Raw genomic sequence first — 22,079 nt, 5'->3', positions numbered from 1 at the left:
AAATAAATAAGTAAATAAATAAATTTATTTAAAATAAATAAATAAAATAAATAAATAAATAAATAAATACACAAGAATTCCACAGAATTAAATGCCTCAGTAACATAAACTTATTCGATATCACTGACAATGAATGTTAATTGTTTTTCAATAAATTGTTGAATTTAATAAAAAAAAAATCACATATATCGTGTTGAATATCTATAGGTACAACTATAAAGCAAGTTCCATTGATGTAGGACTGACAGTTTGTAGGAAATGGGGCTAAACGAGACACGTTAACGTTGAGCTTAACTCGAAAGATGACGCCGTCGTAAAAGAAAGACCTATATCTCAACTTTTTACTTCGTAAAGGCGAAAAAATACAACAACAAAAAAACCCATACAAAAAACAAACCCACAAAAAAGAAGACCCCCTTGCCCCCCCCAACCCCCCCCAAAAACAACAACAAAACAAACAAACCCCCCACCCACATGCAATATTGTACACGAATAAACAATCAAATCAAAAAGTAAACAAATATATAAAATAAACATAATAAACATGCTAATAATAAAAAGAATGTTTAATTAAATTAATAACAAATAAATAATGTTATTCTAATTTTATAATTCATTAGAATAAATTATAAACAAAGCGCTATTAAGCTTTGATTAATACACATTAAATGTTTTGCAACATTAGAATTTCCACAAGTATGTTAGTATGCTGTATAGTTTGAAAACATCGAAAACGGAACACGAACTTCATCTGAAAAAAATATTGAACAACCAAACTGAACAAAGAAACTGTATAGTTTTACACATTTGTAAATTATTGATAAATAATAATAATAATAATAATAATAATAATAGTCATGTATTACCGAAATAATGATCTATTACCAAAATAAGACTGTGCATACACTAAATAAATACATTTTGATAATAAATACGAAATAACAGTATATACGGTATTCTTCAATTAGGAAAAAAAGGACAATTTAAAGGGACAAACACTAGTTTTAGTCCATGATAATTAACACTAAGTTTAGTTAATCTACAAACCTGTAACACATTTGGATAAATTTACAACTGAGTGAAACCTGAGTCTGAGACTGAAACGGTGAAATACCCTTAAAAATAGACTAAAACTCGACTCCTTAACTGTTACTTCTCAGACGCACGTGCGTTTTTAAAAATATGAGAAATATATTTTGTGATATTAAAAACACCAGGATAACCAAAAGCATTTTGAATGTACGGAAATGGATAATCTAAACAATAAAATCTAAGTAAAGTATGATTTCAGTTATCAAAAACGCCTTTAATAGTAAAAAAAATATGCCTTATTTTTTAAAAACTAGAGTATGTCGATTTAATACTAAAATGGCACTAACCCCACCCCTTCGCTAGATACGGCCCTGCCTGCAACCCTAAAAACATAGTCCTAAATAAAATCACAAATGAAATCTAAACATCCATAAATTTATAACAAAACTTATATATTTTTTGTTTGTTTTTGTTTCAGTTTTATGAAACTGGAGTATGGCTGATAGTAGACTGTGACGGTTTTAATTCACAATTGTACTTGATGTTAATAATGTGTGTATAGTAATGATATGCAGGGCAGTTCCTAACGTAACATAAGGTGGGGGAGGGGTGGAAAAAGAAAGAATCACGGCACAGTAATATTGGGTCTTCTCCAGCTGGACGAAAACAACTTACAGATTGTTTTAATCTTAGAGAGGAAACCCGCTAAATTTTTCCATTAGTACCAAGGGGTCTTTTATATGCACCATCCCACAGACAGGACAGCACATACCACGGCATTTGATATACCAGTCGTGATGCACTGGCTGGAACTTTACCTTTTAAAACAGACTGTTCTATTAAAACGTTACTGAAACCGACTAGACATGAATCATATTTAATTTTGTTCCACGAACTTTGTGGCAGTTTTCTCATTGTCGTTATTGCATGATTATCTCACGTATGAAAACAATGCCGACGTCAAAATGCAGGAGAGATCGCTTTGTAAGCATCGCCGGTTGATCAGTCCCGCGCGTATGAAAACGGAAATAAATACCATTAAAAAAACCCCGGAAGGAGTGTCGCTGAGATGGCATTTCCTCCATTCTGAGAGAGCTTTCGGCATATTGTAAACTGTTTGAAACTAGGTCACGTTTTAACATTGCTCCAGTGATTTAACATCTTCGTTGCGGATAACTAAGGGATGAGTGGTGAAAGGCGAGGAGGGGGATGATTGGGGTGGGGGATGCGGAGCGAAAGAAAGAAATTAATAATCCAATACGAGTATGAATATATATTTGTTTGTTTGTTTGTTTTTTTGTTGTTTTTTTGTTTATTGTCCCCAGGTCATTTTGACGATGCCAGGGTTGGGGTGCCCTGATTCATCGCCTCACAGAATATGAATTAGATTATACACGCTAAATACTGGAAGTACATACACTTTGTGGTAGTATGCTGATTATAGTAATAGTAATACTTATACAAATAATGTACATGGTGATATATTTAATATTAATGCATATGTACATGTAGATAGTAGTATTATAAATGACTAGTTAATAGAAATATATTTAAATAGGCTGGTTGATGTAATGGGGACATAAAATAAATATATAAGTTTAGAAAGAAAGAATGTTGAAAAGAGAAGTTATAGTAGGTAATTATAGTGATAAGTAATAATGTCAAAATTCACGTCAAGCGCTCGCTTGATAATTGTTTCTATTATCTTCCATCAAATTACTTTCTTGACTGAAGAGTCGTTTCCATGGTGCTCAGATTGTATTATACTCTTTATATTTACAGTTTTTAAAATAATATTTTTTTCTATTTCGTATTTATTTTGTAAAAGGTTTTGAGCAGCTATTATATTTATTTCATTTTTTTCCACTTTTGTCTTGTATATATAATATTTAATGTTTATTAACAGCCAGTTTATAAATATGTCTTTTATATCGCCTATTTGTCCAAATAAAGTATGAATATTTAACTTTATTTTTTAATATGAAAGTTTGTCTTGTTTATTAATCATTGCTGCTGGATGTCAAACTTATCCAATACGATTTAATATATTCATCTATTGCGCTACTGTACAGACACTAGGATGACCAGAAATGCACATTCTAAGTAAGAAATGTAAGCATACAATATTAAATAACGGCTACATTGCATCAAGAACGTATTATAATGTTGACTAACCCAAGAAAGTTAATTGTAACTGTCTGCAAAGAAAAAAAGAGAGAAAAACTGAGCACGGAATTTTTACGAGATATTTTTAATAAAATATTACTTTAAAAACATATTTTATCCTTGTTGGTGCAGTTATACATTTTCCCCCCATGTTTCGTATAATGTCAATATTTAAAAGACAAGACACATGCAGTTTTTATCGAGTATACAAGATGAGAGAACTCCGTTGCGTGTGTTGATGTATGATAAGGGGAGCTCACTGCGATATCACAACTCCGCTAGGACAGCTCTGGCTGCGACCGTCAATCTCCGCGATAAAAGAATGGGCGGAGTCTGTACTGTTCAAATATACACGAATATATATGACAGGTTTTCAAGAGTCAATATGACGTGGCCACGCCCGCAATAGTGTTATCACAACGTCTTGCGACAAAAGGAGCAATGATTGGCTATGAAAGTCGTGTCACCAGCCTACCCGATGTCAAACCTCGTCCAGTTGTTGTCGATTAAATAAATATTAATTAGTAAACGTGACAATAGTTGCCAATGAAATGTCTACACTCATACGCGTCCGGACAGCGACGACGGGTTGACGAAGATACCCGAGATACGGCGGCCATTATACACTGACAGCGGATTGGACCAGATGGTCATTTTGGTGACTGATGGCGGTTTCTATTGGATCATTGCTTTGCTGAAAACCATCCTATACTTTCTATTGGACACTTCGTAGCAGAAATCAAACATCTATATGAGCTGACAGCTGAACGCGCCACATACTAGAAGGGCTATTGTATATTTAATAACAACTCGTTGTTTGACAAAGATCGTCACAGTGTTTAGTCCCCTGAATTATGGGTGACACTAGGGACAATAAGTAACCAGGGGTTTACAGATAGGAAAAGGTGAATATTTTTCCCCATCAAAGATTGGAACAAGATTTTTGGAAGTTAGTCGCAGATGGCAGCGGAAATAATGCAATCTCTACCACTGTCTTATGCGATAACTGGATTGTCACAGCATAGCCAGGGCCTGGCTCCCGTGTTTCAGGGGATACACGCAGAAGGACTGGGGATGGGTCTGCCGGGACTCTACCACAGCCTGCACGTCGCCAAAGAAGCCACATCCCACAGACGACCTCACAGTTCTGGGCAGACGTCGTTTGGAATAGATGACATTTTAGGCAACTCTAGACCTAGCGTGAGTGGAGCTAACAATGTTCCTGCGAAACCCACCCCACTCAGTCCCTTGGCGATGCATTCAGGGCCGGTGCATACGTTCCCCTCGAGTCAGGGACAGACTATGACCTCTCTATCGCATGCGTTTTCTCCGTCCGTGTACAAGCCAGTGGCGGTGTACGATCCCACTATGTTTCCAGGAGGATATGTTGGGGCGCACACTCTTCTTGGTGACGTTTACGGGGTTTCGGCGTACCAGCGGGCAGAGTTGTCCTTCTTGGAGGGTAGACATCATGCTTTCTCCAAAGGTAAAAACATTTAACTATTAAAAGATATATTAACATAATTCACATTGCTTTTATTCGACAAATAAGTAAAACTGGATTTGGAAAACGATAAACAAAAATTTGATATATGATATATCGGTACCTCTCTAGTTTTGGCCAAGTAATTAATTCAGCTTTTGTATAAGGTGATGAATCTTGGTTTATCAAAGCCACCGAATTACAATACATTATTTATACTGACCCCATACAAAACAAATCATAGATTGGCGCCTGTAATATTGGTATAATATTTAACTTTTTAAACACAATGCACACAAAACTAGATTAGAAAAAAAAAGGTAAATAGAAATATTGCTATATATGATTTTCATTAATGTTGATTTTAATAAAAATTATTACTCTTTAAAACGATAAGATCTGTAGTTTACTGGTAACAAAATGTATTTTGAAGTTTTATATAAAACAAAAATCACATGATATTTAACGAAAAACAGACCACAATTTGTTAAGCAACTGAACATCTGCATGTGTTGATTAGAGGCCGCAGTTAGCAACAGTTTTACCTCCATACAAACCCGTACGTTAAGGGAAGGAGGTTAACGCAGTGTATCCTTTTAAAACAAACAAAACGAGAATAAACAATATTCATAACAAAGTTTACATTTTTATCTAAACATTTAGGTGTATGTGTGAAAAACGAAAGAAAAAAGAAACGACAAAAAGAATTTAAAAAAAAAGAATACGGGTTTCTGAAAATATTGACATATGTGAACGGTCTATGGTATAAATTGATAAACTTATTTTAAATTAGAATTTCATATTTAAAAACAACATTTTTATATATAAACCAGTGTAGGCTAGTTTTATTACAACTCATTTCAGGGCACTTTTTATTACAATTTAAGTCAGTATTACAATTTAGGTAATTTATTACAATTCACTATAACCAGTCTTTAAACTGATGCACGTTTAAAAATAATATATTAAGTTAAAATAAACAAATCTGAAACCAGTTTAACCAGATGCAAATATTTAAGAGCAATAATGATATGCCAATAACATGTAAGTCCCAGAACTCACCGGATTTGGATATAGGTATAAGTGTGGTGAATATGGTACCAGTCGAAAACCAAACGCTCTGAATCAATGTGAGAAAACACAGCGCGTCTGTGCTGGCGCGAACTACAGATCTGACAGCAGACGACATAGAACTCTTTTGACAATACCAGACTCAGCTTCCGTGTTTTTCAAGTCTTGTACTAAGGAAACTAAAAACAGACCAATGTACAAGTTGTTACAAATTTCACGTTACTTTAACAAAATATTAAACTGATACAAATGTTACAATTAATACTATAAACATAGTTTCGATTATCATGAAATTACACAGAATTAATAAATCCACAACACAAAAGGGTACTTCCACTTAGTTTACAGCTTGTATAAAATATCTACCGTTTGTTTTAATTTTAATCTTTACTTAAAACCGTAGAGAAAATGATTTTGTAGTAAACGTTTGTGTCTGTTTTTGTTATAAATGTAAATTCACAAGAAAAAAAGGATGTATTTACCGAATAATGAATGAATGAATGAATGTTTAACGACACCCCAGCACGAAAAATACATCGGCTATTGGGTGTCAAACTATGGTAATGCAAATAAATAAAGTGATGATCAACATCAATATAAAAATTCAAGACTTAAACAAAAACAGTGTAGAGAACTGTACAAAAACACAAATATCACAGAATTTTACGGATAATGAATTTTACTCAAAACTTCAATTTTGTGCTGTATTGGCCATTCTCAAAGAGAATGTTACACCCCTGCACCACGGTGAGGTTACAGCACACGCAGGGGTTACCGAATAAAGTGAGCTGGTAAAATGTAGTACACCTAGTCCTAAGTCATACATTAATTACTCCGTAAAATATAAATAAATATATTACAAGACAGTATAGCCCTAATTCTTTTGCTCAAAGAAATAAGAAGATCTACCGTTCTACAGTCAACAACTCTAGTAGTTTCTTATATATGTACCCGTTTAAATTTTCATTTAGAGACATTCTCAGGCCCGTGACCAACTAATTAGTGATGTACGTTTCATGATTATTTTAGTTCTTAAAACCAAAACTAATTAAATTTTTTAAAGTATTTATGTTTTAAACATGCATTGAGAACATTTATAGATGCAATTACAAACCTAAATTCATAGATCTAGGAATTTTTTTGCTTCTAATAATTGGAAAAAACCCGCGAAACTAAAACGTTGGAGCTTAAACGCAAACACTGTCGTCGTCAAAGCCGTTGCTAGAGCCGCTGTCGTCTGAAAAAATAATACCTATATCTCGATTTATCCTCAAGGCGGGACTGTAGTGCCCTGAATTGTAATAAATTACCTGAATTGTAATATCTGCCTTGAATTGTAATAAAAACTGCCCTGAATTGTAATACTGACTTGAATTGTAATAAAAACTGCCCTGAATTGTAATAAACTAGCTGACTTGAATTGTAAGAAAGAATTGCCCTGATTTGTAACAATATTCAGAGCTGCCTTGAATTGTAATAACACAAAAATGGAAAGGAACGTGTGTTTAAACGACACCGCACAGCATTTCTTCAATTTGAGGCTGTTGAGTTTATTGTATTTAATATTTATTACAATTCAGGGCTCTACAGGGACTCTATGTAGTGAGAATGACAGCTGTTTTACAGCACCTGACACATAAGGCCAGTCGGTGCCTTTGATATATATATATATATATAATACATCTATAAGAAAACAGGTTCAGCTGTAAAATACAAGAAACATCTTACTGCATGCGTTCATATTCCATCATTTGTGTTTGACGCCTACATTAATTATAGCACAATCATTATATAGTTAAAGGTTGTTTTGTTCAATGACACCACTAGAGCACATTGAATGAATGAATGTTTAACGACACCCCAGCACGAAAAATACATCTCCTATTGGGTATCAAACTTTGGTAAATGTTACAGCACAGTGATTTATTAATCATCGGCTATTGGATGTCAAACATTTGGTCATTTTGACACATAGTCTTAGAGAAGAAACCCACTATATTTTTCAATTGGTAGCAAGGGATCTTTTATATGCACCATCCCACAGACAGGATAGCACATACCACGGTCTTTGATATACCAGTGGCGCACTGGCTGGAACGAGAAATAACCCAATGGGCCCATCGACGAGGATCGATCCCAAACCGACCGCGCATCAAGTGAGGACTTTACCACTGGGTTATGTCCCACTCCCTTTTAACAAAGAAGGATTTGCTGTAAAATACAAAAAAGTCTTACTATTCTACGTGCATTCATATTCAATTATTTGTGGTGAGTTATAGTACCATCATTACATACTATACGCATAAATAATATGAGCATTTTATAAATATGTTTATAGGACTGGCTTTGTTTATAAATTGAGTCTTTTACAGCTGTAAGTTTAATTTCTGAATTTATAAACATTCATAAGTTTTTAAGAGTTAAAATGTAAATAATTATATTTTTGGTATACAACCGTCACAATAGATTATTAATTAAAAAAAAAAAAAAAAAACACACAACCCAGTTCATTTATTTCTCAAAATGTTTCCATATTCATTTACCACATATAATGTGAATAGGAAAGTATATAAGTTTATACGACGCAGTATTATACTTTTATAAGGTACATAATATACACTATATTCTACTCTGATTGATATCATGTACATCTTATACTATTGTACGTGTTTCACCAATTTAATATAGCAGTTTTTAAAATAGTAACCATGACTGTATATAAAAACAATAGAAATTAATATTGTTTAAACCGCCTCGGTGGTGTCGTGATTAAGCTATCGGACATAAGACTGGTAGGTACAGGGAACGCTGCCCGATACCAGCTCCCACCCAGAGCGAGTTTTTGCTGTGTGCTCAAAACAGCGTGCTTGCACCTTAATTGGATAAAAGCAGGAAAATAAGTTGAAATGAAATATTGACAATGTCCGAAATAAAATAAATCTGGTCTCGAGAAAAACCATCATGTTATAATTATCTAATAATGATGCACGTCACTGTATTTTATATTTATAGTTTACAAAAAGTAAAATTGCTGGCTTTTCTGTTTAACATGTATCAAGAAGATGTACCAGCTGTGAAAAGTAATTTTCATTGGTATTAATATGAAAAAACCCAACTACTGGCAAAGAATATTTTGAGAAAAATAATGTTTTGTTTATTTATAATTTAATATTAAGATTGTAAGGTTTCAATCTACATGCATATATATATATATATATATATATATATATATATATATATATATATATATATATATATATATATATATATATATATATATATATATATATCGATCGATCGGTAGATAGGTAGATAGATAAAAAAAAAAGAGTTAAATAGCTATAACTTGCATGATGAAACAGAACAATACATCTTATTTAAAACTGTAAAAACTGAAAACAAATATGAATATTATATTATTGAAATAAATAAATAAATGATGATGATGATGATGATGATGATGATGATGATGATACAACTAATAACAATAATTGTAACTATATTTTTGAAATGACACAGACAAACATACGTATGTATAAAAATACACACCAACAGGTCGACAAATTAAAATACATTACTTAACGAAAAGTAACTATTATTGATTGAAAACAGCCTATATTAAAGTTCCGTGCAAACAAAAACAACGATGAAATATTACTAAACAGAACAAAGAGTGCTGAATACAAAGTAATCATTTATTTACAAATCTATTATGATTACTTTTTTGTGTGAATTTCAAGTTTTTGTGATTCATACATCCTTCTAACATAAGACGACTTGTAAAATCCAATTCAATATAATCGCGGATAACATAGTCTAAGAAATAATGTTTACAAGTCGTGATATTCCAAACCAAACATTGTAATTATAATAATAATTTGTTTGCTTTTAGACAGAGAAACGTTTGTAGTGCAAATCTTTGGGGATTTTTAAGTATAAATAATAATAAAAAACAAATAAACAAACACCCCCTCCCAAAAAACAACAACAAAAAAAACAACCCCAAAAACAAAACCAACCACCCAAAAAAAAACCCACACCACCAAAAATCACAACCACAACCACCACCATCACTACAACCACCACCACCACCACCACAACAACAACAACAACAACAACAACAGATAAACAACCACAAAGCACCAATTCTAAGTCTATGCCTACGACTATAATATTGCCCACTACAGATATTCTTACATCGCTGTCAAGAACACAAAGAATATTATGTGAAGTTTTAAAACTAATTCTACGACTTGAATGAAAGTGACCATATCCGAGAGAGAGAGAGAGAGAGAGAGAGAGAGAGAGAGAGAGAGAGAGAGAGAGAGAGAGAGAGAGAGAGAGAGAGAGAGAGAGAGAGAGAGAGAGAGATAAACAGAGGGAGACAGAGGGAGGGAGGGAGGAAGGGAGAGAATATTAAGTAGTAAATGGAGACAGAGAGAGCCCAACAGAATTGATAAAAAGGAAATAAATATCTCAAGATATTTCAACACTGATATGGTGTTTGGATCCACGGACTGGTAAGAAAGTTGACGATAATTCTGTTTCTAAAGTAAACACAGCGCAACACAGGCGGTTAGGCAACGCGATAATATCAGTAATTGTTTGTACAGCCATTAACATGGGCAATACGCCGGCCTATTTGCTTTATGACTGCTAATAAAAGAACGCGTTAATTTGGTTCTGTCTTTTATTGAAACTGTTTCATTTCAACAACATCCGTTGAAGGTAGCATATTGACAAATTTATATTCAAACAGCATTAAACACGAAAGAAATTATTTGCTTATGATTTGTTAATGGGATATTAACCAATTGTAGAGACAGTCGAATGGTTTATAACAGCTGCAATATGTAAATATCCGGCTCGTTACCTCTGTATTACCTGTATATTACCTGTTTATTACCTGCGTAATGCCTGTAATACCTTGTAGAACTTGTATGACTTTTTATCTCGACACCGCTGACCGCTAGCCAATAAACGCCATATTAGAAGTCAAAACGACGTTGGTTGTCAAATAATGGCGTCGTTGAAGTTAGTCGTAAGTGTTGTGATCAGCTCTCGGCGTGTTGACTCGTTTCACCGCAGTCACCTTGATTTACCACCCCCGCCCCACCTGTTTACCCTCCTTCAGCTTACATGCTGTTTTAAAACGCTGGGTAGCACGGCAGTTGAACTAACAAAGGCAAAGCAGAGTCGCACACATAACGTGACTTGAAATATACACTGCATGCACCTTCCTCTTCAGCATAGACGTACGGGCTCCTATTTTGGAAGGGGGGGGGGGGGGGGGGGGGAGAGGGTAGGCCGATTTTTGCCCGAATTAAACAAAAATGCCCGAATCTGGATAACGTTATTTATTCATATTTCTATAACTGTCAAACAGTTATATAAGGATGCAAATGAATCACTATTATTCATTTATTTTCATATTGTCGACAAAAGGGTAAAAAAGAAATAAAAACAACAACCAACAAAGCAACAAAAACAACAAAATGGAGGAAACAAACAACAACAACAACAGCAACAACAACAAACAAAACAAAAACAAAAACCAACAACAAACTAACAAACAAACAAAAAACCCCCCAAATAAAACAAAACAAGAAACAACAAACAAACACCACAAACAAGCAAACAAACGTTAATTAATTGTACAGGGTAATTTAATTTCTAAACTTTATATTTGTGTAGTCTAAGCTCATTATATATTACAACATATCGAAGAAGCCAGATACACAGGCAGACAGAGATATAAATAGTGTTCCAAAGCTAGTAATGATTGGATGAATCGATGATTAGATTCAATTCAAATTCAAATTCTTTATTCGTCAGACCATACATGATACATGAGGTAAACTAAAATACAATTATACATTGTGAGCACATAATACTGGATTAATGTTTTCACTGGGAGATGTAAATTATGAAATTAGTATATATTATATGTATATACATGTAAATTCACACAATTTAATGTTTTCACTGGGAGATCATTATGAAATTAATATATATTATATGTATATACATGTAAATTCACACAATTTAACGCATTCTATTGAAACTTTGTCTTATGTATTCACAAAGTTTTATTAATAAATCTTATTGTCAAACAAAATTTTAATTTTTATTACGCTCGGATTTTTCCAATAGTAGCTATGTAAATATCATATTCTAAGATCGTTTGCTGTGTTACAGTCTAATAAACAATGGGATTCGTTGCCAATACAACCTAGGTTACAAATATTGCATAATCTTTCATATCGTGTTTCATCGTTAGATCAATGAACGAACGAGGCGACGAGCAAACGAATGAATGTAATAAAGAATCAAATGATTCCACTCAAGAGCTGACTGATATATTATCGCTCAGCAAAACATAACAAACACAACTCATTTGAAAACAGAGAAACAAAATCTAGTGTTTGATAATAATATTTTATTTTGCAAACATAATCATATAGTACTTCAAATCTGAAATACTAATTATGTTTTCCTAACATGGTCGCCTTTGAAACAAACGACTACTTTACAACATCTGATTTCTCTTAATTAGTGATCTATGTGAAATGGATTGTCGTCATTAAACAGGCTGTTTGTCACATGATACAGCTTATCATAACATATAACAGTGTCATCAAACCACTATCCCTTCCCTTTATTGTCCTTCATCCTATGCTAGTTGACGTATGTGTTATGTGAGTAGTTCAACTATATACATTAGTCATATTAATTTTACAACAGAATAGGACAGATCATTATTTCACCCAAGATCACTGGTCGGTAATATCAGATTACATGTATAGGCAAGTAACAAATAAATATATAATAAATTATACACATATTACGTCAAAACTGTAAATCTTAAATCTACATGTATAAATAGAGAGAGAGAGAGAGAGAGAGAGAGAGAGAGAGAGAGAGAGAGAGAGAGAGAGAGAGAGAGAGAGAGAGAGAGAGAGAGAGAGAGAGAGAGAGAGAGAGAGAGAGAGAGAGGTGGAAGGCTGACAGACAGATAGATAGACAAATACAAGTTTTAAAATAAATAGCAGAAGATTGAGCTTTAATACTATGGACAGGGTGTCAGTAGGGAGAAGTTACTATTTATAACATTAATGCATTAACCCCGCCACCCACCCCGAATACTGACATGTGTGCAGTTAAAACGTTCCTGTTTTGTTTTGTCTTTTTTTCAAAACCAAAGTAATTAATTTTATTTTAAAGATGTAATCATGGCCTGACTAAAAGTGCGCTAAATCATTGAAATGAAAGATAAAACCAATAACACAATCAAGTTTATATATATGACAAAGGTAATGACAGTATATTACAATGAATGTCACGTGCTTCTATGGATCTATGGATGGACTGCCACTCCTGAGCCCGATTAGCCATTACTAGTTCGTCTTTAGGAGGACAGCCATTCCCAAGACTTGCGTGATGTAATAGTAAATAATACACATGTATATGGTATTAATATCACAATCAAGCATGCAAAGCTACTGAAAACAACCTAATTATAAATTTTATAATTACATTTTGGATTGAGAAAAACCCACCCAAAATATTTTTAATAAAAGCAAAAAAAACAAAACAAACAAACAACAACAAAAACAAAAACAAAACAATACAAAAACAAACAATACAAAACAAAACAAAACAAAGCAAAACAGAAAAGAAAAGAAAAAAGAAGAAGCAAACACAAAACCCCCCACAAACTGCACCCACCTACCCCAACCCACCCCCCACCCCCCAAAAAAAACCCCAAAAAATAAACAAAAAACAAACAAATCCATATACATTCTGAATCACAATGGTATTATTGTTTTTAATATAAAAAAGGAAACCTATCGAAGTTCGTCAACCTATTACCATCTCCGGTTACAGAATGCTGAATGTTGCATTGTGTTAGTACACAAAACAAAAAGCCAACCACCGGAACGAGCCACTCGGGCAAATCTCGCGTGTTTCCGGCAATAGTCGGAGCATCCTACCGAGCAGTACCGACGGGAAGTAGTTTAAACAAGTGGGTCCTATTTCTCTGTAATCTCCAGAGATCTTCGTTTGTAGTCGTTGTTGGGCATATCACATCGGAAGCAGCCATGTGTGTTACATGCTGATCACGCTGTCATGACTGACGTCATCACATAGTTTCACACCAAAAGCGCTTTTGTTTTTTGTTCTCCCCCAATTGCGGAAGATACCGACGTCTCTATATGTATTCTGTAATTGATGTGTGCTCGTTTATTTCCTCTGTTAGTCATGGGACTCGATTCTAAGTGGATAACCTTTAAACAAATTAAATTATGCTGTTCTGTTTTGTCGAGATGTGAACAAAGCAACCTTATAACAAGGATACAAATAGCATTGAGTATATTAAATAAGTGACCTATGTGCATTTTAAACAGATATGTTTTGGAACGACCAGAGTGTAAATAACACTATTTTCTGTTCTGACATTTAGAAAAATATATTCCTAAACGTACATTTTGTAATTTTGTAATTACGTTCATATTATCATCTCAGTGATCATCGGTAGAAACAGTATGTTGCAAACATATATAAAGAAGAAATATAATTTGAGTGTATGTAGTCAAAGTAAAGTAGAGAACGAATAAAACATTTTGTTAAAATGTCCCAGGTACAATTATTTAAGAAATATATATACATGTATTAATACGTTTCATTGAAAATGACCACCATTTTACAAAGTTATATTGTTATTAAGTGTTAAAACAACAAAAAGAGAAGAACAACGTAATGAATATAAATAAAAATCAAGTCAATGTTTCAAAACTCCTTAAATTAATTTTCACTCACCTAATCTAGTGTGTGATATTGACTGCGAATAATATTGGGTGAGGGTGGGGTGGAGTCAGATTAAAAGGTGTTTGGTGCAAATGAATGACAAAATAAATTACAACATAATGATTTTCCTACAATCAGTAATTTTGTAACTCATAATTTATGTGAGAGTAACAAGAAAAAACACCTTTTTTTATTATATTGAAATAATCCATTATATGCGGCCATGTGGAATACAATACGAGAGGTGGTGAAAATTTCAACCTGTGAGGAGGCTTTTCGAGTCCCAGGGTAAAACATTCCATCACCGAGGGTGCGAGCTAACTTTAAAAAAAATCCACTTGACTCTATATGATGTATTATTTTTCTCATCTGTTAAATAAATAAACTAAAATTTTGCATGAACAAAGATGGCTGAAAAGTAACTTTTTTTTAATTTGACCATTTTATCTAAAATAAATTGCACTTCCAAAAGTGCCATGTTAGTTTCATGTGTTAAACGTTAACACTACACATAAACAAGATATGTTTTATACATGTTTTAATAATAAAATATCAACTTGAAACTGTTGTATGATAACCACAGACATCACAATGCAGTTTGTGCCCCATGTTAAGCATAACCAAGTGATAGCCCTTTTGTAGATAGCTCTTTCCTATATTTATACTTAAGAGAAGATAAGAAAAAATATATGTTTCATAGCTGTTTTTCATATAATAACTCTGTCTTATATACTTAATGATGAGAGAAATGTTTATTATATTTTTTTTCCCCTCCATTCAGCACATTCTCTTTAACAAATGTAATACATGTTGATTTCAGTGTGTCCCAGGTCGTTTCTGTGGAACCCGTATGTGTCGCGCCCGATGCACAAGAGGAAAGGTGGGCAGGTGAGATTCTCCAACGACCAGACACTGGAACTGGAGAAAAAGTTCGAAAGTCAGAAATATTTATCTCCACCAGAACGAAAGAGATTAGCCAAGTTACTGCAGCTAACAGAACGTCAGGTAAATATATCCCCATTTAAAGTATCATATAAAATAGTTTTAAATCGAGTTAAATAGTAGTTATAAAATACACCATATAAATACAGCTTTAAACCGAGTTAAATAAATAGTATATGTCAAATAAACCATTTAAGTACAGCTTTAAACCGAGTTAAATAAAAGTAAATATAAAAACACCATTTTTAAATACAGCTTTAAACCAATTAAATAAACAGTATATATAACACACCATTTAAATAGAGCTTTAAACCAAGTTAAAAAAACAGTATATATAAAATACACCATTTTAATACAGCTTTAAACCAATTTAAATAAACAGTATATATAAAATATACCATTTTAATACAGCTTTAAACCGAGTTAAATAAACAGTATATGTCAAATAAACCATTTAAATACAGCTTTAAACCGAGTTAAATAACAGTATATATAAAATACACAATTTGTAAATACAACTTTAAACCAAGTTAAATAAAGAGTATATATAAAATACATCATTTAAATACAGCTTTAAACCAAGTTAAATAAACTGTATATATATATATATATATATAAAATAATTAAAAAGAGCTTTATACCAAGTTAAAAAACCCAGTATATATAAAATACACCATTTTAATACAGCTTTAAACCGAATTAAATACACAGTATATATAATATACACCATATTTAAATACAGCTTTAAACCAAGTTAAATAAGCAGTACATATAAAACACACCAATTTAATACAGCTTGAAACCGAGTTAAATAAACAGTATATATAAAATATACAATTTTAAATAAGTTTAAACCAAGTTAAATAAACAGTGTATATCAAATAAATACAGCTTTTGTTTTACTGAATTATATAATACGTATACTTGTAACTATATAGATTATAAATAGAATAAATAACGCCAGGGAAATATGTTATATAAAATACCGCTTTTTACCGAAATATACTATAATTTTATGCACTATAAATAAAATAAACACATCGCTAGGTAAATATCTTATTTAAAATACGGCTTTGTACAGAGTTAAATAAATACATTAAACACAACGCCAGCTAAATATGTTATTTGAAATAGAATATAAATAAAATAGCACAAGGCCATGTAAATATATTTGTTTTTATTTTTGCCCAGTTAAATACAAGTAAATACATTTAACAAAACATCAATCAAAATGCAGGGTTTTTTTCTTGGTAACTTAAATAAAAAGTATAATAGTCATATAATAGTGTACATCATTAAAATACATCTTTTTATCGAGTTACGTTAACGGTATAAATTATATAGAATATAAATGTAAATAACGCTGGTTAAATATGATATTCAAAATACAATTTTTTATTGATTTAAATAAATAGTATAGTATTATAATATGGATAATATTAATAAATTGTCAGTAAAATGTTATTTAAAATACAGCTTTTTACTTAGTTCAATATTATAATATAGATAGAATTAACAGAACATTACACATTTTCACTGACTTAAAAGTACTGACTCTAGTTAAGCAGTGTAAATAATTATAGCTATTATATTTTTTTACCGTAAAGTTCCATATTGCTGACTTCTTGCAAAGTTTATTTATTATCTTTTGTTTAAAAATGTAGTCATTATATTTTTAACTATATTACAGCTAAATATTTAGTTTATTATTATTATTATTTTAATTAAGATTTTGTTTTGTTTACATAACAACCATACATTGTTCAAAATAAATATATACATATATAATTGTGAGTAATCCAAAGTTAAATAATGTAATTTACTAATAGAAAAAAATAAGGGAAACTATCTAGTTAACTACTTGTGAAATTGAGATTCATGTTCATTTGAGGTGAACACATCGTAACGTTATTCCAGACAGATGTTGTCCACAAATTTGCTGTCTTTATACAACTCATCTGTCTCTGACGGCCCTATCCAGTCAACTTGCCAGATTTGGTAGATTCGCTCACTTTAAACAATGTAATAACAGCCTTACTGAACGTGACTTTGTTTATGCGTCATATAAATATATGTTCAATATTCCTGAGTTATTTTGTCAAATATAATGCATGGGGTCAATTAATTTGTAGTTATTTATTACTACTAAATATAAAACTAGCTAAATATGACACCCGTAAACACTATACACAAAATTTATACTACACACACACTTTACAATTTCTTGGACAAACTCTATGGTTTTGAAACATCCCACAATTTATATAGAAAAGTGTGTCCTAAGAACTATTCGGTGAATTCAAATGAACTGTATAATAAAGTAGCAGTGACAAGTACTTTTAAATATAGATTACTATTATTTTACATATCTAGTTTAAAATACAGATACTGGTATTTTTTAACATCTAGCTTAAATTAAGCTTACTAGTACTTTAAATATCAAATTTAGAATACATTTAGTTACTATTAAATATTTAGTTTAAAATACTGTTTATTACTATTGTATATACTAGCATCTAGTTTAAATGCAAGAAACAACGTACTATTGTATATATTTGGTTGAAATACAACATACTATTTTATATATCTGGTTTAAAATACAACTTACTATTTTTGATATTGATACATGGTGTTTAAAATACAGCTTACTGTTTTTAATATTGATACATGGTGTTTAAAATACAGCTTACTGTTTTTAATATCGATACATGGTGTTTAAAATACAACTTACTGTTTTTGATATCGATACATGGTGTTTAAAGTACAGCTTACTATTTTTATTATCGATACATAGTGTTTAGAATACACCTTACTGCTATTTTAAATATCAAATGTAAAATGCAGCATACCACTAGTTTTAATATGTAGTTGACAATATACCTTGTTACTCGATTTTTCAAAGACGATTTTGTTTATATGTATTAATTATTAAATACATGTATGACACAACTGTTTTAACTCTTAAATTTTGTCAGGTGAAAACGTGGTTTCAGAACAGAAGAGCAAAATGGCGGCGACTAAAGCAGGTAGGATTTTCCAGTAGTCTGCAATACATATAAATACAAAGCCTTTAAGAATGTCCTAATTACGAGATGTTTTCTTTCGCTAAATACTTTAATAAAGAAAAGTCTGTGTTTTTATATTTAATATATACATAGATATGCAGCAATAATAATAATAATAATGATGATAACAACAACAACAGTAATACTAATATAATATACATAATTAATAATAATAATAATAATAATAATAATAATATTATTATTATTTAATATTAGCTTTTTTTCATAACTACACAATGTATTTTTCGTAATCAACAATGGTGTATCGATGGATTGAATGATCGATTGATTGTTCGCATGATTGATTTACTGAACGGTTAACTAATTTATTGATTGGTCGATTTATTGACTGATCAATATATCGATTGACTGATATATTAATCAGTTTGATACTTAAAAAACTAACGAACTCTTGTTGGCTCAATATTTCAGCGCTTTGTTAGATATTTTTGTTTGTTTTAAAGCTGTGTAGTCTTTAATATGTTGTAAAATATATATATATATATATATATATATATATATATATATATATATATATATATATATATATATATATATATATATAACACCATTTTAAATGTAGATGTCTCATTTGTCATTTTTCATAATTCAACAGTCCAGTTTCTACATTCATAGTACTTATGCATTCAAATAACTAACGGAGAATTAACGAATCAGTACATTAAACAAATTTGGCATCTTTCATAAATGTAATAATTAATGAATTTAAACACATTTGACCAGTCATTTAAAATATATTTTTAAACGTTCTTGACCGCACACATCCGAGAAAAAACAATTAGAATTTCGTACCACACCCACCATCAAAACCAAAAACATTTACTAAATTAGTATCATTATATACGTTCATTAGTATTTTCGTTTATAAGTACTTGGCTACCTGTATGTGGGTATTATATATCTGTATTATTACATAATATATTATATGTGTGTTTGTATGTGTATGAGTATGTGCATGCGTATACCATATATACCATATATATTCCTCCTATGCCGTTGTGCATCGGCCCGAGTGTTAATAAAGTCTTGTCTCGTCTTGAAACTATAAACTCTAAATTGGCAGGATGTAGTTTTTTTCTATAAACTGTAACAAATTATACTAAATATGACGGAAGGCGTGTTTATTTTATCAAGCCAATTGACGGTATACGTTGATAGCAAAACCACGCAATTTACTGAACTTACAACCTCGTCTCACCGTGTCATAATAATGCAAAAGACAAACACAGTTACAGTTTTAATAATCTGAACAACGAAATGGTTATCATGATCATAATCGTATTTACGCATAAAGCAGTTTCGTACTAAAATTGTCATCCTAATTCTAGTAGAACTCTAAAAGTTTCAAGCACAATCGTAGCTGGTATTTTAACACTAGTTGGAATTAAATTATTGGAATTTACTGACCATTTGAAACATCTTTTTTTTGGTCAGATGTGTCACCAGAAGCAGACATGGTCATATTTAATGCGACATTCAAAGTTTGGTTCTCTTCGAAATGCTCTTTTCCAGTTAACATTTGATTTTTTATTATTTTTTTTTAAAAAGGATTCGCCGACATGTGAAGAAGGCAAGAAGGAATCCCAAGACGCGGAACTGACGTCATCACATGACATCTCGGCAATATCTGATGAAACAGGAAGTCACGTGAGTGATGACGACCTGATATCTGATGACGATATTGACGTAGAAAACGAAGCTGAAGGCACGTGACCGAATTCATCGAATCCAGTGTGTGTCCATACGATTCAATAGCCGTTACGTTACGAACTTCAACCAATACATTATTTACACGTGATTAGCTTACGTCAGTATGAGTCCCTCCATTTTGTGTTTAGCTTTAAAAGACGATTAATCTGTGAACTATGTCAGCATCGACTCTACTGTGACGTCGACCATCCCTTTACATTTTTGTGCTATATTAAATCCTTGATGGTCGTCGTTACAATAGTAACAGGAGCGGATACAATATTTGTTCTAGGAAAGGTGTGCAACATTAAATAATGGGACTTACAGCGTAACAAAGTACACTAACATACGTTGTGTATCCTCTTCCCCATTCATTGATCATATACATTCGTTAACACAAGATTTTCGGGACATATTGGTGTTCAAGGGAATGAATTCGCACAACAGCATTCTGTTGGTTCTGCGCCTGAAGGAGATTCCAGATGACAAATTACACGAAGTTTACTGATCTCCTGAAGTATTACCCGCAGTTCCTGATAGCCGTGTTCTTGTTACAGAACTATGACAACGTGTCGTGGTCGTATCAACCCGATTAGTTTACACAGAAGTATGTATCAGTTTATGATGAACTACAAACCAAAGAAAATCCATGACATTTTAAAATGACATGTGATAACACAAAACTTTAAGAAACTATACTGTTGGTGTGTGTTTACCCACCTATGGACTAAAACACTGATACTCTACTGATCAATTTAAAAGTATCCATTGTGTTTACTTTACCTGTCAGTAGCGACACGCGTTAACTACAACAACATGTTCTTGTATAAATATTGATATGTATAGCTGTGTGATGAATAATAAATCAATAATATTGATTGGCATGTATTTTAAAAGTCTTTATTGCGCACGCCATCGACAGTATGGTTGAGTTCAGCCAAACAGTTTGTTTTGTTTAGCAACACCACTAGAGCACATTGATTAATTAATCATCGCCTGTTACATGTCAAACATTTGGTAATTTTGACACATAGTTATCAGAGGAAACCCGCTACATTTTCTCAAATGCAGCAACGGATCTTTTATATGCACTCTCCCACAAACAGGAAAGCACATACAACGGCCTTTAACCAGTTGTGATGCACTGACTGGAACGCAAAACCCCCCAGTTAGTTGAATGGATCCACCGAGATTGTTGGATCCTGCGACACAGGCACCTCAAGGAGGCACTCAACTGACTGAGCTAAATCCAGCCCCTCGGCCAAACAGAGCAGGAAAAACGTCTAGTTTAAGGATATTTCACCGTTTCAACGTCACAGACTCCTGTTTCGCTCTGCTGTAACTTGATCCAAATGTGTTTCAGGTTTGTCATTTAACTAAACTTAGTGTCCATTTTTACGGGTTGAAACTAGGGTCTGCGACTTTAAAATAATAATATCCCCGTAGCAATGGAAACGAGAAAACTAAAGCCTAAAGATAAATTACACAAATGTAGGCAAGGCGTATCGCTTAGAGGGAAAGACATTTGATTTGCTCTGCTCTAAGAAGTTAGATAATCGGCGATATATTGCGCACACTTTGTTCACAACGTGAACAACTTCGCTTTGAATTACATCAGCAGTTGCCGAAAACAAAAACAAGAGAATCAGAAGCCCTTTTTATCACGGAGACTTGTAAACTTTCGCTTTCGTCCGGTTTCTTTCATCTCCATCGGTAGTGGAACCGGGTCTGGCAACAACACGGGAATGTTTTTCGTAATACCCAGGGCCGGCCTTTGATGGTAAAATCAGTGTTCAACGTAA

The 22,079-nt window shown here is 32.3% G+C and overlaps 1 protein-coding gene across 1 annotated transcript; it reads left to right on the top strand.

Moving 5' to 3' along the window:
- Positions 1 to 3,783: 3,783 nt before the first annotated feature.
- LOC121383946 (hematopoietically-expressed homeobox protein hhex-like) lies at positions 3,784 to 21,155 on the top strand. Its single transcript, XM_041514054.1, has 4 exons — positions 3,784 to 4,684; positions 15,381 to 15,565; positions 18,478 to 18,528; positions 20,137 to 21,155. The coding sequence occupies exons 1-4, from the start codon at positions 4,159 to 4,161 to the stop codon at positions 20,299 to 20,301; spliced, it is 927 nt and encodes a 308-aa protein (XP_041369988.1). The 5' UTR covers positions 3,784 to 4,158; the 3' UTR covers positions 20,302 to 21,155.
- Positions 21,156 to 22,079: the final 924 nt, after the last annotated feature.

This window comes from Gigantopelta aegis, chromosome 10 (genome assembly GCF_016097555.1).
Source record: "Gigantopelta aegis isolate Gae_Host chromosome 10, Gae_host_genome, whole genome shotgun sequence".
Classification (NCBI taxonomy): Eukaryota; Metazoa; Mollusca; class Gastropoda; order Neomphalida; family Peltospiridae; genus Gigantopelta; species Gigantopelta aegis.
The sequence above is the reverse complement of the archived record's forward strand: the minus strand, read 5'-3'. Positions and strand labels throughout refer to the sequence as shown.

What these genes read in the sequence shown, in the direction of transcription:
- LOC121383946 (XM_041514054.1), top strand. Translation starts at nt 4,159, where the DNA reads ATGGCAGCGGAAATAATGCAATCTCTACCACTGTCTTATGCGATAACT. An exon ending in ACATCATGCTTTCTCCAAAG is followed by an intron (nt 4,685 to 15,380) that starts GTAAAAACATTT and finishes TGTTGATTTCAG; the next exon opens with TGTGTCCCAGGTCGTTTCTG. An exon ending in TGCAGCTAACAGAACGTCAG is followed by an intron (nt 15,566 to 18,477) that starts GTAAATATATCC and finishes AAATTTTGTCAG; the next exon opens with GTGAAAACGTGGTTTCAGAA.